General features: G+C 47.0%; 1 protein-coding gene across 3 annotated transcripts in view; it reads left to right on the top strand.

Moving 5' to 3' along the window:
* BMAL1 (basic helix-loop-helix ARNT like 1) overlaps positions 1 to 17,475 on the top strand; it is a 62,902-nt gene extending 45,427 nt beyond the window's left edge. For 2 of the 3 annotated variants that reach the window (XM_063946401.1, XM_063946402.1), the window contains exons 10-19: positions 1,248 to 1,365; positions 2,635 to 2,784; positions 3,454 to 3,700; positions 4,549 to 4,655; positions 8,343 to 8,493; positions 8,653 to 8,741; positions 9,318 to 9,426; positions 15,704 to 15,797; positions 16,010 to 16,112; positions 16,859 to 17,475. In XM_063946401.1, the coding sequence (XP_063802471.1) occupies positions 1,248 to 1,365; positions 2,635 to 2,784; positions 3,454 to 3,700; positions 4,549 to 4,655; positions 8,343 to 8,493; positions 8,653 to 8,741; positions 9,318 to 9,426; positions 15,704 to 15,797; positions 16,010 to 16,112; positions 16,859 to 17,019 (1,329 nt within the window). In that variant the 3' untranslated portion in view covers positions 17,020 to 17,475. Of the gene's footprint in view, positions 1 to 1,247; positions 1,366 to 2,634; positions 2,785 to 3,453; positions 3,701 to 4,548; positions 4,656 to 8,342; positions 8,494 to 8,652; positions 8,742 to 9,317; positions 9,427 to 15,557; positions 15,625 to 15,703; positions 15,798 to 16,009; positions 16,113 to 16,858 lie in introns of those variants that run through there. The other variant, XM_063946403.1, reaches the window with a different exon arrangement.
* The last annotated feature ends 225 nt before the right edge of the window (positions 17,476 to 17,700 follow it).

Genomic DNA, 17,700 nt, shown 5'->3' with positions numbered 1-17,700 from the left:
AGCCTCCTGACACACACACACACACACACACACACACACACACACACACACACACACTGTGAGCTCTGCTGCCCCCTGCAGGCTGTTTCTCACACACACACACACACACACACACACAGCTGTGAGCTCTGCTGCCCCCTGTAGGCTGTTTCTCAGATATGTGATAGCAAGCCTCCTGACACACACACTCACACCTGTGAGCTCTGCTGCCCCCTGCAGGCTGTTTCTCAGATATGTGATAGCAAGCCTCCTGACACACACACACACACCTGTGAGCTCTGCTGCCCCCTGCAGGCTGTTTCTCACACACACACACACACACACACACACACACAGCTGTGAGCTCTGCTGCCCCCTGTAGGCTGTTTCTCAGATATGCGATAGCAAGCCTCCTGACACACACACACACACACACACACACACACACACACACACACAGCTGTGAGCTCTGCTGCCCCCTGCAGGCTGTTTCTCAGATATGTGATAGCAAGCCTCCTGACACACACACACACACACACACACACACACACACCTGTGATCTCTGCTGCCCCCTGCAGGCTGTTTCTGGTATCCATTGGATATATTTTATATAGCACCAGCATATTAAGCAGTTTACGGCGTATCCTTTTCTAAGACACATCAGTTTGGGCAGAAAGCCACCTACCCCAGTATTGTACCAGTAGCTGTTGGACTATGGGAGGAAACCAAGGCAGCTGGAGTGCAGCCACACAAACGTGGAGTGGGCACACATAGAATCCGCTGCCTGTAAGGTCACTGTGCCGCCCTGTATACATTATACTGTACTCTACAATTGATGTGTATTTTTGATCCACTTTTCCTTAATACATCCAAAAGCTCTTTTAGATAGAAAAGAAAAAGGGGGGGAACTTTCTTTAAGTTTCCATTTCTCCGTGTAATTTCTTTATTTTACATAACGTGTTTTGTGGCCAGTTTCATCCTACTATGGGAAACATGTGATGAGCCTCAGTGAGATTTACACACACATCCGTCACATTATCCGACCACCTCCTATCTGGCCAGTATCAGTACCGCGGGTATAATCCACCGCAGGATCTATAACTGTTCAGGATTAAGGGCAGTTGCTACCCCCCCCCCCCCCCCCCCACTTCCAACCCTAGCATGTGTTACACAGAAGCCTGATATCTAAGTAAACTGGTTTCCAGTCTCTGCAGATCATAGCTCCTGGGCAGGCGACTGAATCATGACCCAACCACTTTCCATTGCAGAACGACCTGATCGGACAAAGTTTGTTTGATTATCTACATCCGAAAGACATTGCCAAAGTGAAGGAGCAGCTGTCGTCCTCGGACACCGCTCCTCGGGAGAGGCTCATCGATGCAAAAAGTAGGTTTGGGCTCTTACAGGGGGTCACTCAGGAGAACCGTACATTGCGGGGGAGGGTTTTCTTGCAATAATAAGAAACGTGTCCACAACCTTCAGAAGCATTGTGTTGTATGGATCTCTGAACAGATGCAAAGTGTGATCCATTCACCTGCTCTTCCAGAGGGGAGATCCTGAAAACATTGCCTGCATGGAGGTATAATGGGGTATTCAATTACTGTCGGAAAGACGGCAGTTTCCGACTTTTTTAGGTCGGAAACGGTTCCGACCTATTCAGTGCCCCTGCTGTTTTTCTGACAAGTCGGCAAACACGTGGGTCGGCGGAATAGCCGCAGATCCACGTGTCTCGTCGGAATCGCAGCCAAATCAGCCCCGTTTCCGACAATGTCAATCTGACTTTAAAAAAATAAACAAAAAAAGTCGGATTGACACTGTCAAGAACAGCCGCTCATTGAATACTACATTGTCGGATCCTTTCCGTCAGAAAGGATCCGACAAGCATTAAATTCCCCCCATAGTGGTAATCTTCAGAATCCACACAACGTGTTAAGTCTCTAACTTGGATACTGATTGTCCGACCCGGCCACATCAGTCGTTGGCCAGCAGTCAGCATCGAGTTTATCTCCCTGCTCTGTACCGTCGTATGTAGCAACGCGCCACAAAACTAAACAAGAGCCGGTATCATGGAGTAAAGTGGGGGGTCATGTACTGTAGCACCAGATTTGTATTTTATTTGTCGTTTTGTTGAGATTATTATTTGTCACCTCAGGCTACAAGGCTGCCCCATAGCAGTATATTATTAAGCCATGTTTTTTGGCATTCCTGATGAGGCCTGGCTGCTCTGTGGCACTATGGCCAGTTGGGGGCACTGTTCCATTAGAGTCTACAGTATGACTGCTCCTATTTATAATGCAGTAACTATGGACTGTGGGCATGCTTTATACAACATTTCTCATAATAAAGGAAATATCAAACAGGAATACAGACAAAATGTTGCCTTTAATGTAATATAACTACCTTTATAATGCCTTCGTCTTTCACCACCAGGTAAGTTCTCACTACCAACGTTCAGGTGTATGTCTGCCGTTGCAGATGTCCACCCTATAATGCCAGTATTGTCCTGTGTATATAATAATGGTGCTGTATATCAGATGGGGGAGGCAGGGTTTAGGCACAAAGTGTTTCATGTCAGTTAAAATACTGATTCATGTATAAAGCATATATAACAATGTCCGGTAGATAACTCTTACCTTTATGTCTTATCTTGTGTAGCTGGGCTCCCCGTCAAGACTGACATTACCCCCGGACCATCGCGGCTGTGCTCGGGGGCCAGGCGGTCGTTTTTTTGCAGGATGAAGTGTAATCGACCTTCAGTCAAAGTAGAAGACAAAGATTTCCCTTCAAACTGCTCGAAAAAAAAAGGTTTGTGACTCCTTCCTACCCACATGATGAGTAACCTGCGCCAAGCGAGGGGCGGGGGAACGCATGTGGGTTTTTCTCTTTTTCATCTTACAGGCTAAGTTCTATCATCGACCTAAAGTTCCCCCAAACATAGTATGTATGCTGTGGGAGAGCCTCTTAGGGGTGTAGTATGGTATGCCGGCGGCCGGGCTCCCGGCGACCAGCATACCGGCGCCGGGAGCTGGACCGCCGGCATACCGACAGCGTGGCGAGCGCCAAGGAGCCCCTTGCGGGCACGGTGGCGCGCTGCGCGCACCACGGTGTTTTATTCTCCCTCCAGGGGGGTCGTGGACCCCCACGAGGGAGAATAGGTGTCGGTATGCCGGGTGTCGGGATTCCGGCGCCAGTATAATGTGCGCCGGGATCCCGACATTCGGCATACTGAAGACCACCCCCTCTTAGTACATAACACTCTAGCAGATCCTGACCAAACGGCCTCCTGTCTTCTGTTCCGCCACCATGGGCATCAGACCAGTCACTGCTTCCCAAAGAGGTTGGATCTGCCCAATTTGAGCACCCATCTGACCAACATAGTAATGTATCATGGTTGTAGGGCCGCTTGGGGCAGGGAAGGTGGAGTAGGGTCACCTACAGTAATATGGTTCTCACAATGATTATTTTGGATTGCAGGAGACAGGAAAAGCTTTTGCACTATACATAGCACTGGATATTTAAAGAGCTGGCCGCCGACAAAAATGGGCCTGGATGAGGATAACGAGCCAGACAGCGAGGGCTGTAATCTTAGCTGCCTTGTCGCCATCGGGCGTCTGCACCCGCACATAGTACCGCAGCCTGCCAACGGGGAGATCAAAGTGAAATCCACAGAGTATGTCTCGCGGCACGCCATCGACGGCAAATTTGTGTTTGTAGATCAGAGGTAAGACGTCGGTATGATTCTGTTCATCCCATATACGTACCTGTACCCCTTAGTGTCTGACAGCTGCCAGTAGAAGAGCTTACTGCGTCGTACATCCTACAGCCACTGGTTTACCTCTGACACTGCTGCGGATTAAGGGAAGCTGTGGCTCCGCTGCCGTTATAGAACTAAAAGTAACAGCATGCTCTGCCAGTCGGTGGCTGGCAGTCTGTGCTGAGACTTGTAGTACCACGCCAGCTGGAGAGCCACAGCGCCCAACCTCCTCTCCCACCCAGTCTCAAGGGCTTTCTGATACTTCCCATGTCTGTTTCCTTTGTAGCATTCATGAATAGTGTCAGACAGTGTAAGCCATCCGCGCCCTAATAGAGGGCACTGCAGGGCCAGTGTTGGAGCGCTTGGGAGCAGCTGCACTCCAAATAAGGAGGAATAGGTTTTCTAACGTAGCATTGTAACAGCAAAACTAAATATCACATTTTCCACGCAGTTCTTCTGATTTATTTTTATTTTTTTCATGACACAAAATTTGGCGACTGAATTCACATATTAATTGTGGCCAATATATTTCCTAAAGGACAAAGTCAGATTAATGGCCCAGTCTCTGTGTAGATGGTCCTATGATTTAGGAATGGGATAGAAGAGAGAGACAATTGCCCCCCAGCTTTCTGCACCAGCTGCCCATTAGGGGAGAATGCCCGGTGCCCCACGGACGCTTCTCCCGTGTTTTTGTAGCTGCTTGATCCTCCAATTACTGTCCTCTCATCTGCGGGTTCTCTATTTAAAATAAGATGCGAGATGCACCAGCGCCCTCTGTTGGCTAGTGTTGTAACTACATGTGTTTTATGTTACAGGGCAACTGCAATTTTAGGGTATTTACCGCAAGAACTATTAGGGACATCTTGTTACGAATATTTCCATCAAGACGACATTGGGAACCTCGCCGAGTGCCATAGACAAGGTATGAACGCTCAATGCATTACTTCAATCTGTACCGACACAAATCAGAACTGCTCTATATTAGATCAGTGGTTATCAACCCTCAAGTCCCCCCCAACAGGTCATGTTTTCAGGATTTCTCTTTGTGGAAGCAAGTGGGATAACAACTAACCCAGCAAAATAGAATCTTACCTGTACCTGATTACTGACATCCACAGAGAACCAGAGAATTTGACTGCAGATAAAACCCATGTATAGCTCATCCAGTCTGCCCTTTAGTGTTAATTTAGAAGATTGGGATAGGGTATTTGGGATAGGGTATCCGTGTTGGTTTAGTGGTTTGGGGTTGGTTTAGGGGCTTTGTTTAGGGTATTAGGGTTGGTTTAGCAGTTTGAGCTAAGGATTTCAATATTAGAGTTGTTTTTAGCGGGGATAGTTAAGGTATTATGGTTAGAGATAGGTTTGGGGTTAGTGTTTGGTTAGGTATTAGGATTAATGTTTAGGGCGAGGGTTAGAGTCGGGATGCTCCGCATCCCGGATTAACGGGATTGTACCAGATTGAGGGTATATGCCCCAGCTCGCGGGAATAGTGGTGGCAGAGAGGGTGGCTTAGTCGTCCGGTGGTCAGTAGGCTGCAGGGAACAGAGCCTTGCCCCTACAGCAGCATCGGGAAGGGTGTCAAGGACAAACTCACAGCCAGGACATTGAGTTCCAGCTGGGGAGTGTGTCCAGGATGGAGTGCAGGAGCCTTAGGGAAAATACTAAAAAACCATCAGGAGTTTACGAAGCAAGTGTTGTCTCCTTGCGTTGTCCAACCTGGGTACCCGGCAAGCAGTGCCCATGTGTTTGAATTGGAGCTAGGCCAAAAAGCAGTTTTCTCAAAGTAGTTTTGCAGTAGAGATTTCAGGTAGACTATCCTACTGTTTCCTCCTGTTTAACTCCTGTATAACTCTTAATAATGCTTTAATTGTAATAACACTTGGAAAAAAAAAAAAACACTTTGAGAGAGATTCAGATGTGTCCGTCCCCCCCCCCCCCCCCCCAAACCTGCACCTGTTCACGCCCGCCAGCAGCGATTCAAATGTTTCTGCCAACGGGCATGATATAATTTTAGCTTGCTAACCCCGAGGGTGGCGAGCTGAAATGCACGAAAAGTAACCCGTTTGGGCGCCCAAAAAGGCTTAGCCACTTTACGCGCCTAAACCCGACTGCTATGGGCGCAATATTCACTATAACAGAGGACAATTGAATATCAGCCCGCGATTAGCTGGGAGATCGGGTGCAATATATCAATTGAATATCACCCTTTGTCTAATAAACACAGCAGCCCATAAAATAATAAATAGTGCCCCCCTCAAATTCCCTCTTCCCACTATAAGGCTAGCAATACATTCCACAGCCAACATAGCCTGAGTAGTATCCCGTGTACCTAGGCATTAACTAAAAGCCATGCCTTAAATCAGACTAGAGTTTGCAGATGGTCATTAATGACAATTTACCCCAAATAACATGCAAGAAAGTACTTCTGCGCCAATAACGTGCCTGGTGCAATAGTGTTCTACCTGTTCCTGTTGGTGGGACTTGAGGACCAGAGCTGAGAATCCCTGAATAATATAATGTAGGATTATTCTTTTGTGCTGTATTCATGCAAATCCTTGATATATCGGCTCTTTGGGTGGCATGTAAAGCCCTCCGTGTGGGTCTCAGCTGCCAGTGTAGAATAGAAGGAGAGGTAGTGTGCTAGAATTCTGCACTGGCAAAGTGAAAAGGAAATCATCGTACACTACACTAGCTCTCATTGGGCGTAATTCAGACCTGATCGGTGCGGTGTGTTTTCGTCCAGCAGCCGATCAGGTCTGAACTGCGCTGGCGCATGCCAGACAGCCGACTGCTGTCTCAGCCCTGCGATCGCCTCTGCCTGATTGATAGGCAGAGGTGTTCGCTGGACGGGAGGAGGGCATCCGGCAGCGGCGCCGTCTCACGCAGCCGCCGCGACCCTTACAGCGACGAGTCACGTCACGCGTATAGCAGCCATCTTGAAGTCGCCCATCTTTGATGCAACTCGACTACCATCCCACTTAATGAAAGTAATGTGACATATCAAACAGATGCAGAATTTCATAAGAAAAACTGTTTTTCGTTTTAACGTATCTTTATTAATTCTTGAGTTTTAACTGAGTTTTCTTTTGCAGGTACTTCATGTTAATACTCTACAATTAAATAAAGATACGTTGTTTTTCTTATGACATTCTGCATCTGTTTCATATGTCACATGACTACCTTCCCAGTTAAAAAAGTAGAGTTGCATCCAAGATGGCTGACCTACCCTAAAAAGTTTCCCCCCCCTCTCCCATATTGTGTGTAGACACTGGATTAATATTTTCTTTTTATAAGAGTGTCTCCCCACTTATGGACCAGCCTGTTTATATAATATTATTGCCGTTTCTGGGCCACACATGCTGACTAACATTGAGGACGAAAGACAAAGTGTTTTTCACAAACCATTTCACTCCTGGGCTTTGCCGCCTTGGCTCAACTAATTTTCTAAAAGAAAAATACCTGTATGTTTTATTATACAGCATATGTTGGTGCATCAGCTCTGTCAGTAACGTTGGCCAATCAGCTTGCTGCAGCCTTCGGTCAGTATTGCTGAATGTATGAACCATTGTCAGATTGCCATTGCAGAATTGAATGTTGATGATATAAATACCACTGCCCCAAATTTATGATTTTACCTGTTTTTGTCCATTTTTAGAGAAAACTAAAACAAATCACAGTGATTTCCCAAATGCAAAACAGTTGTCTGCACATCTTCACTCATACATAGAATCCTGATGCCCCCTTCTGGTAGTGCACTGCAAGTGCTACAATGTTAGGTCTGCAGGGTGCCTCAAACATAGATTAATGGGCTACTAAAAACATATCTATAGAAATAGTAAATGCTGGACATTTGGGGCCTTTTCATGTGTTTTTGTTTTGTTTTTTTATAAAACTATGTTAAAAGAATATGCAGTTTCTGCATAATATGAATATTTGCTATGTACTAATAGCCTAATGCAGGAGATTTCACTGAAATATCCTGCAAAAGGCGAATTAGCACTGAAGACCGCAGTTCCCATTATTAGGATCTAACCCCTATGCACCAAACTCCAAAAATCCTATGGAGGCATTGGTCCTAATTCAGGCCTGATCGTAGCAGCAAATTTGTTAGCAGATGGGCAAAACCAAGTGCACTGCAGGTGGGGCAGATGTAACATGTGCAGAGAGAGTTAGATTTGGGTGGCTTATATTGTTTCTGTGCAGGGTAAATACTGGCTGCTTTATTTTTACACTGCAATTTAGATTTCAGTTTGAACACACCCCACCCAAATCTAACTCTCTCTGCACATGTTACATCTGCCCCACCTGCACTGCACATGGTTTTGCCCATCTGCTAACAAAATTTGCTACTGCGATCAACTCTGAATTACCCCCCATAGAAGGGGAAATTGAGGTAAAACTAAAAAAACTCTGTTGCAATACAGACTATTGACAATTACAAGAGAGCCGTAATGAAGATACATAACACTAAACATAATTGCTCTGGCGCTCCATCAGAGTGTACGGTCGTGCTCTGCAATGTGATTGCATGGCCTCGCTCTGCGTCAGAGGAAGCGCTGTCATTACTAGTGTTGGTGCGTTTGCAGTAACATCACTTTCTCTCTTCCAGTGTTACAGAGCAGAGAAAAAATAACAACGAATTGTTTCAAGTTTAAAATCAAAGATGGTTCATTCATTACCCTGAAAAGTCGCTGGTTCAGTTTTATGAACCCGTGGACCAAAGAAGTGGAATATATCGTCTCTACCAACACTGTTGTATCGTAAGTTGTGGATTTGGTTTATTGTCTTTATAAAATCTAACATTGAATGCACATTTATAATAACAGAAGGACATATAATGTGCGTCGGCTTCATTGCTGCGTTACAGAATAGTTATTATTTTGTGTTTATGGAGATTGTGCTTTTTTTTTTTATTTCAGAACAAACGTAATTGAAAGCGGAGATTCTGCCTTTTCCCAGCTGACGGCCTCCCCGCTCACCATGGACAGTGTCCTGCAGTCAGGAGAAGGTAATTGCAGCACTCTGGGCTTTCCTGTAATATCCGTCCTGAGTAATGTCATTTTATGGGTTTAGCGCCATTAGTATAACGCAGTCCGGAAAGTAACAGCTCACAAACAATACACTCTTATGGGCTGCTTGGTAAATGCGGGCAGATGGTAACCCGTCACCCGCTCTGTGTGGTCCTGCCAATCATATAAAAATGCTTAGCCCGATTTCTAAGTGACCATATTGATGACATGTGTGTCATGTGACCGTGAGGAGGAATTATAGCTGTACCACCGGGCTCATACACCGTATCCAGATTTACCTCCTACCTGGCCGCATTGATCCCTATGTTCCAGGAATGCATTAAAAAAAAAAAAAAAGAGGGTTTTCTTGGTTTAATATTTTTCCTTCCCCGGACACCGAATACTCCCAGGGACTGTAGGCGGACGCAAAACTGCTACCAGGGACTGTAGGGGGGAGATGCTGATTGCTCCCTGTGATTGTAGGGATCTGCATCTTACAGTACACTGTCCTCATTTTTATGTAATTGGAAGCAGCTGGTGATGACTTAAGAGGTTCCTCTGACTTGTTGTTTAAGGTGGCGCAAAGCGGTCCCATCCGACAGTGCCAGGTATTCCAGGGGGAACGAGAGCGGGTGCCGGAAAGATTGGCAGAATGATTGCTGAAGAGATTATGGAAATTCACAGGTGAATATCATGTTATATACAGCCTGGCAAATGTTATATACCTGTTCCCTGGTGAAATTCCTCCACACAGATTTAGTGGAGATGTATAAAGATACAAATCTGCATTTATAGTGGCAGTATTATAATGTGGCTTTTCTCTAACGTCCTAGTGGATGCTGGGGACTCCGAAAGGACCATGGGGAATAGCGGCTCCGCAGGAGACTGGGCACAAAAGTAAAAAGCTTTAGGACTACCTGGTGTGCACTGGCTCCTCCCCCTATGACCCTCCTCCAAGCCTCAGTTAGATTTTTGTGCCCGAACGAGACGGGTGCAGGCTAAGGGGCTCTCCTGAGCTGCTTAGTGTAAAAGTTTAAAGTAGGTTTTTTATTTTCAGTGAGACCTGCTGGCAACAGGCTCACTGCACCGAGGGACTAAGGGGAGAAGAAGCGAACTCACCTGCGTGCAGAGTGGATTGGGCTTCTTAGGCTACTGGACATTAGCTCCAGAGGGACGATCACAGGCCCAGCCATGGATGGGTCCCAGAGCCGCGCCGCCGGCCCCCTTACAGAGCCAGAAGACTGAAGAGGTCCGGAAAATCGGCGGCAGAAGACGTCCTGTCTTCAATAAGGTAGCGCACAGCACCGCAGCTGTGCGCCATTGCTCTCAGCACACTTCACACTCCGGTCACTGAGGGTGCAGGGCGCTGGGGGGGGGGGGCGCCCTGAGACGCAATAAAAACACCTTTTTTGGCAAAAAAATACATCACATATAGCTCCTGGGCTATATGGATGCATTTAACCCCTGCCAATTTTTCCATAAAAAAGCGGGAGAAAGGCCGCCGAGAAGGGGGCGGAGCCTATCTCCTCAGCACACTGGCGCCATTTTTTCCTCACAGCTCCGTTGGAGGAAGGCTCCCTGACTCTCCCCTGCAGTCCTGCACTACAGAAACAGGGTAAAACAAGAGAGGGGGGGCACTAAATTGGCATATAAATATATACAGCAGCTATATTAGGGAAAAACACTTATATAAGGTTATATATATATATATATATATATATATATATATATATATATATATATATATATATAGCGCGCTCTGGTGTGTGCTGGCAAACTCTCCCTCTGTCTCCCCAAAGGGCTAGTGGGGTCCTGTCCTCTATCAGAGCATTCCCTGTGTGTGTGCTGTGTGTCGGTACGTTGTGTCGACATGTATGAGTAGGAAAATGGTGTGGAGGCGGAGCAATTGCCTGTGTTAGTGATGTCACCCCCTAGGGAGTCGACACCTGACTGGATGGTCTTATGGAAAGAATTACGTGATAGTGTCAGCACTTTACAAAAGACTGTTGACGACATGAGACAGCCGGCAAATCAGTTAATACCTGTACAGGCGTCTCAAACACAGTCAGGGGCTCTAAAGCGCCCGTTACCTCAGGTCGATACAGACACGGACACTGACTCCAGTGTCGACGGTGAGGAAACAAACGTATTTTCCAGTAGGGCCACACGTTACATGATCACGGCAATGAAGGAGGTTTTGAACATTTCTGATACTACAAGTACCACAAAAAAGGGTATTATGTGGGGTGTGAAAAAACTACCCGTAGTTTTTCCCGAATCAGATGAATTAAATGAGGTGTGTGATGAAGCGTGGGTTTCCCCCGATAAAAAACTGCTAATTTCTAAAAAGTTATTGGCATTATACCCTTTCCTGCCAGAAGTTAGGGCACGTTGGGAAACACCCCCTAGGGTAGATAAGGCGCTCACACGCTTAACAAAACAAGTGGCGTTACCGTCTCCTGATACGGCCGCCCTCAAGGAACCAGCTGATAGGAAGCTGGAAAATATCCTAAAAAGTATATACACACATACTGGTATTATACTGCGACCAGCAATCGCCTCAGCCTGGATGTGCAGTGCTGGGGTGGCTTGGTCGGATTCCCTGACTGAAAATATTGATACCCTGGACAGGGACAATATATTATTGACTATAGAGCATTTAAAGGATGCATTTCTATATATGCGAGATGCACAGAGGGATATTTGCACTCTGGCATCAAGAGTAAGTGCGATGTCCATTTCTGCCAGAAGAGGATTATGGACGCGACAGTGGTCAGGGGATGCAGATTCCAAACGGCATATGGAAGTATTGCCGTATAAAGGGGAGGAGTTATTTGGGGTCGGTCTATCGGACCTGGTGGCCACGGCAACGGCTGGGAAATCCACCTTTTTACCCCAAGTCACCTCGCAGCAGAAAAAGATACCGTCTTTTCAGGCTCAGTCCTTTCGTCCCCATAAGGGCAAGCGGGCAAAAGGCCACTCATATCTGCCCCGGGGCAGAGGAAGGGGAAAAAGACTGCAGCAGACAGCCTCTTCCCACGAGCAGAAGCCCTCCCCCGCTTCTGCCAAGTCCTCAGCATGACGCTGGGGCCTTACAAGCGGACTCAGGCACGGTGGGGGCCCGTCTCAAGAATTTCCGTGCGCAGTGGGCTCACTCGCAAGTGGACCCCTGGATCCTGCAGGTAGTATCTCAGGGGTACAAATTGGAATTCGAGACGTCTCCCCCTCGCCGGTTCCTGAAGTCTGCTTTACCAACGTCTCCCCCCGACAGGGAGGCGGTATTGGAAGCCATTCACAAGCTGTATTCCCAGCAGGTGATAATCAAGGTACCCCTCCTACAACAGGAAAAGGGGTATTATTCCACGCTGTTTGTGGTACCGAAGCCGGACGGCTCGGTGAGACCCATTTTAAATCTGAAATCCTTGAACACTTACATAAAAAGGTTCAAGTTCAAGATGGAGTCACTCAGAGCAGTGATAGCGAACCTGGAAGAAGGGGACTATATGGTGTCGCTGGACATCAAGGATGCTTACCTCCATGTCCCAATTTGCCCTTCTCACCAAGGGTACCTCAGGTTTGTGGTACAAAACTGTCACTATCAGTTTCAGACGCTGCCGTTTGGATTGTCCACGGCACCCCGGGTCTTTACCAAGGTAATGGCCGAAATGATGATTCTTCTTCGAAGAAAAGGCGTCTTAATTATCCCTTACTTGGACGATCTCCTGATAAGGGCAAGGTCCAGAGAACAGTTAGAGGTCGGAGTAGCACTATCTCAAGTAGTACTACGACAGCACGGATGGATTCTAAATATTCCAAAATCGCAGCTGATTCCGACGACACGTCTGCTGTTCCTAGGGATGATTCTGGACACAGTACAGAAAAAGGTGTTTCTCCCGGAAGAGAAAGCCAGGGAGTTATCCGACCTAGTCAAGAACCTCCTAAGACCAGGCCAAGTGTCAGTACATCAATGCACAAGGGTCCTGGGAAAGATGGTGGCTTCTTACGAAGCGATTCCATTCGGCAGATTCCACGCAAGAACTTTTCAGTGGGATCTGCTGGACAAATGGTCCGGATCGCATCTTCAAATGCATCAGCGGATAACCCTGTCTCCAAGGACAAGGGTGTCTCTCCTGTGGTGGTTACAGAGTGCTCATCTCCTAGAGGGCCGCAGATTCGGCATTCAGGATTGGGTCCTGGTGACCACGGATGCCAGCCTGAGAGGCTGGGGAGCAGTCACACAGGGAAAAAATTTCCAGGGCTTGTGGTCAAGCATGGAAACGTAAATGGCACTTAGTTCCAGGATATTTATGTGAAGTGACAATACCCTAAGTCAGGCAAGACCTCTGCTTCAGGGTCAGCCGGTGTTGATACAGTCGGACAACATCACGGCAGTCGCCCACGTAAACAGACAGGGCGGCACAAGAAGCAGGAGGGCAATGATGGAAGTGGCAAGGATTCTTCGCTGGGCGGAAAATCATGTGATAGCACTGTCAGCAGTGTTCATTCCGGGAGTGGACAACTGGGAAGCAGACTTCCTCAGCAGACACGATCTTCACCCGGGGGAGTGGGGACTTCACCCAGAAGTCTTCCACATGATTGTGAACCGTTGGGAAAAACCAAAGGTGGACATGATGGAGTCCCGCCTCAACAAAAAACTGGACAGATATTGCGCCAGGTCAAGGGACCCTCAGGCAATAGCTGTGGACGCTCTGGTAACACCGTGGGTGTACCAGTCGGTGTATGTGTTCCCTCCTCTTCCTCTCATACCAAAAGTACTGAGAATCATAAGAAGGAGAGGAGTAAAGACTATACTCGTGGCTCCGGATTGGCCAAGAAGGACTTGGTACCCGGAAATTCAAGAGATGCTCACGGAAGACCCGTGGCCTCTACCTCTAAGAAAGGACCTGCTCCAGCAGGGACCATGTCTGTTCCAAGACTTACCGCTGCTGCGTTTGACGGCATGGCGGTTGAACGCCGGATCCTGAAGGAAAAAGGCATTCCGGATGAAGTCATCCCTACCCTGATCAAAGCCAGGAAGGATGTAACCATACAACATTATCACCGTATTTGGCGTAAATATGTTGCGTGGTGCGAGGCCAGGAAGGCCCCTACAGAGGAATTTCAACTGGGTCGATTCCTGCATTTCCTGCAAACAGGACGGTCTATGGGCCTCAAATTAGGGTCCATTAAGGTTCAAATTTCGGCCCTGTCAATATTCTTCCAAAAAGAACTAGCTTCTGTTCCTGAAGTTCAGACGTTTGTCAAGGGAGTACTGCATATACAGCCTCCTTTTGTGCCTCCAGTGGCACCTTGGGATCTCAATGTAGTTTTGGGATTCCTAAAATCACATTGGTTTGAACCACTCACCACTGTGGACTTAAAATATCTCACATGGAAAGTGGTAATGCTGTTAGCCCTGGCTTCAGCCAGGCGTGTATCAGAATTGGCGGCTTTATCCTATAAAAGCCCTTACCTAATTTTTCATACGGACAGGGCAGAATTGAGGACACGTCCTCAATTTCTCCCTAAGGTGGTTTCAGCATTTCACTTAAACCAGCCTATTGTGGTGCCTGCGGCTACTAGGGACTTGGAGGATTCCAAGTTGCTGGACGTAGTCAGGGCCCTGAAAATATATGTTTCCAGGACGGCTGGAGTCAGAAAATCTGACTCGCTGTTTATCCTGTATGCACCCAACAAGCTGGGTGCTCCTGCTTCTAAGCAGACGATTGCTCTTTGGATTTGTAGTACAATTCAGCTTGCACATTCTGTGGCAGGCCTGCCACAGCCAAAATCTGTAAAAGCCCATTCCACACGGAAAGTGGGCTCATCTTGGGCGGCTGCCCGAGGGGTCTCGGCTTTACAACTTTGCCGAGCAGCTACTTGGTCAGGGGCAAACACGTTTGCTAAATTCTACAAATTTGATACCCTGGCTGAGGAGGACCTGGAGTTCTCTCATTCGGTGCTGCAGAGTCATCCGCACTCTCCCGCCCGTTTGGGAGCTTTGGTATAATCCCCATGGTCCTTTCGGAGTCCCCAGCATCCACTAGGACGTTAGAGAAAATAAGAATTTACTTACCGATAATTCTATTTCTCATAGTCCGTAGTGGATGCTGGGCGCCCATCCCAAGTGCGGATTGTCTGCATTACTTGTACATAGTTATTGTTACAAAAATCGGGTTATTGTTGTTGTGAGCCATCTTTTCAGAGGCTCCTTCTGTTATCATGCTGTTAACTGGGTTCAGATCACAAGTTGTACGGTGTGATTGGTATGAATCTTACCCGGGATTCAAAATCCTTCCTTATTGTGTACGCTCGTCCGGGCACAGTATCCTAACTGAGGCTTGGAGGAGGGTCATAGGGGGAGGAGCCAGTGCACACCAGCTAGTCCTAAAGCTTTTTACTTTTGTGCCCAGTCTCCTGCGGAGCCGCTATTCCCCATGGTCCTTTCGGAGTCCCCAGCATCCACTACGGACTATGAGAAATAGAATTATCGGTAAGTAAATTCTTATTTTTACAACTCTTTATATATCTGTTCCCCTTATTCGTAATAAATACCTGTTCTCACAACAGTAAGAATGCTTAGTGACCCTAAATAATTATTCACAGTAGATTATACAAATTTGCCAAGTTGTTATACCACATAAATAAAAGTAACAAATTGAAGAAGAAATGACATTAATTTGGGGGAATATTTAGCATTTATGGGGTTTATACAAATCCTCTACTTGCTTAATTTAGTATTGTAGTTTTATTATGCCCAACATTTAAAGACTCCTTAAAGGAATTATCTGTATGGTTCTTTATTTTTTTTCCAGGAATTTTGTTTCTGAATTTAAAAGCAGACAAGGACAGGAAGGGACACAAAACCACAGCACTATAGTAGTGAGCGCCGTATACAATGTCTTATAGAACCGTACCATGTTATTGGCCCCGCGTCTAATGTCAGCTGATATCTTTACAGAATACGAGGCTCCTCGCCGTCAAGCTGCGGGTCCAGTCCGCTTAACATCACCAGTACCCCCCCTCCGGACACCTCCTCCCCTGGAGCCAAAAAGGTAAGTTCTCCCTGCACCACCTCCAGCATCAGACTGCTCCCACAGTCCAGTGAAAGTGTAGTAGCAGTATTATTAATTATAATAAATCTAACAAGACCAGGTCTTTGCATGTGTGGTAAAGCCGCGGCCGCACTTTCTAGTCTTGCGTTGTTTAAACATATAAAGGGGACGTGACTTTTGTTAAAATGCTTCTATCTAAAATTCTCTTCCAGATTTTAAATGGTGGCACCATGGACCTCTCAAGTTCCGGATTAGGAGGCGGACAGATCCAGGACAATTCCGGCTTTCCGTATTCAGACGGCTCCTCCATGCTTGGTAAGGAACATTTTGGAATTTTGACGATCGGGGTCTTAAAGTTAATTGGTCTGAGCCAGTAATTGTATCGTACGTCTGTGGTCTGAACGCCACTCCTAGCCGCTGTGGTTGGTCCGGCCTCACTGCCCTTATGTGTTCCTGCTGGACGGCTTTCAGATCACAAGTGAGACTTGCCACTCCTTCTGGTGCTATGGGGGGTTATTGCGACCCGTTCGCACGCTGCTGTTTTTCGCAGCGGTGCGAACGGGTCGGTTCTGCGCATACACAGCGGCTGCAATGCACAGGCGCGTTGTTGCCCAACGACAAGAAGAACGAAGAAAGCGATTGCAAGAAGATTGAAAGGAGGAAGGCGTTCCGGGGCATCAACTGAGTTTTCTGGGTGTGGTGCGGCGAACGCAGGGCGTGTGTCGGACGTCAGTTCCGGGACCTGCAACGCTGGATTGATCACACAGGGTAAGTAACTGTTAACCTGGTCTTGTTCTACATAAAACTTTTTTTGCACAGCAGGGCTGCACAAGCGATCGCAGCCTTGCTATGTAGAAATACACTCCCGCATAGGCAGCGTCTAATTGATCGCACGGGCAGCAAAAAGTTGCAGCGTGCAATCAACTCGGAATGACCCCCAACCATCCTACTCACTTACCACCGATTTCCCATCATGATAACAGCTGGGGAATCCTCATTGTGAATCGCCAGGCTCCCCCTATCCCGCAGGTACATACACTAACGCTGCCTTCTTTCCGCAGGTGAGAATTCACAAATGGGAATTGATATGATAGAACCGGACCACGGCTCGAGCAGTCCCAGCAACGATGAAGCAGCAATGGCCGTAATTATGAGTCTGCTGGAAGCAGATGCAGGACTTGGCGGCCCAGTGGATTTCAGTGACTTACCCTGGCCGTTGTGAGTTAGCCTGGTCTGACACCACAAGAGTGACAAAGTGCATTATGGGAGCTACGACGACTCAGTGCCACTTGGGCCTGCAAATCCTCGCTGTGGGGTGCGCACTCTACCGCCAATGAAGATGACGCAAGATCGCTTTTCTGTCTAAACTGTTAAAGCCATATCAGATCACCGCGCTCCAGTGTTAGAATCCGCTCCAGTGATGTATAGAGCTTTGCATTCATTGTATATTTTGAAATCTTTTTTAAAAAAAAAAACACGAAAAAAGTCATTGTGCAAATAGGCACCCGTGTCGGCAGATCATCATTTCAGACAGATGTTGTGTGTACACTACAGAGCTCCCCCAATGGATATTTCTTATTACTTGTATAAAAGATGTTTTATTGTAAGAATCCTCTATGCTATACATGGTAGTGTCATAGTTACATATTTTTTAAATAAATTGTTTAATTGTTCTACAGACCATCTCTGAATTATTCCCTTAGCCTGAAATGATTGCATGGGTCACCAGGGGCTCACTTGTACTTTACTAATTGGGGAGGGGGGATTCAATTAAGCAAGAACACCCACAGATTTTTATTCATTGTCCCTTAGGGCTGAGAGTAAAAATGTGCGACAAGACAGGTCCATGACGAGGGGTAGTTGCAGCAGCAATTCACACCCCCCGCGTGTAATATGATTGAAC

This window comes from Pseudophryne corroboree, chromosome 11, assembly GCF_028390025.1.
Source record: "Pseudophryne corroboree isolate aPseCor3 chromosome 11, aPseCor3.hap2, whole genome shotgun sequence".
NCBI lineage: Eukaryota > Metazoa > Chordata > Amphibia > Anura > Myobatrachidae > Pseudophryne > Pseudophryne corroboree.
This window is presented reverse-complemented; position numbering and strand designations above follow the sequence as displayed.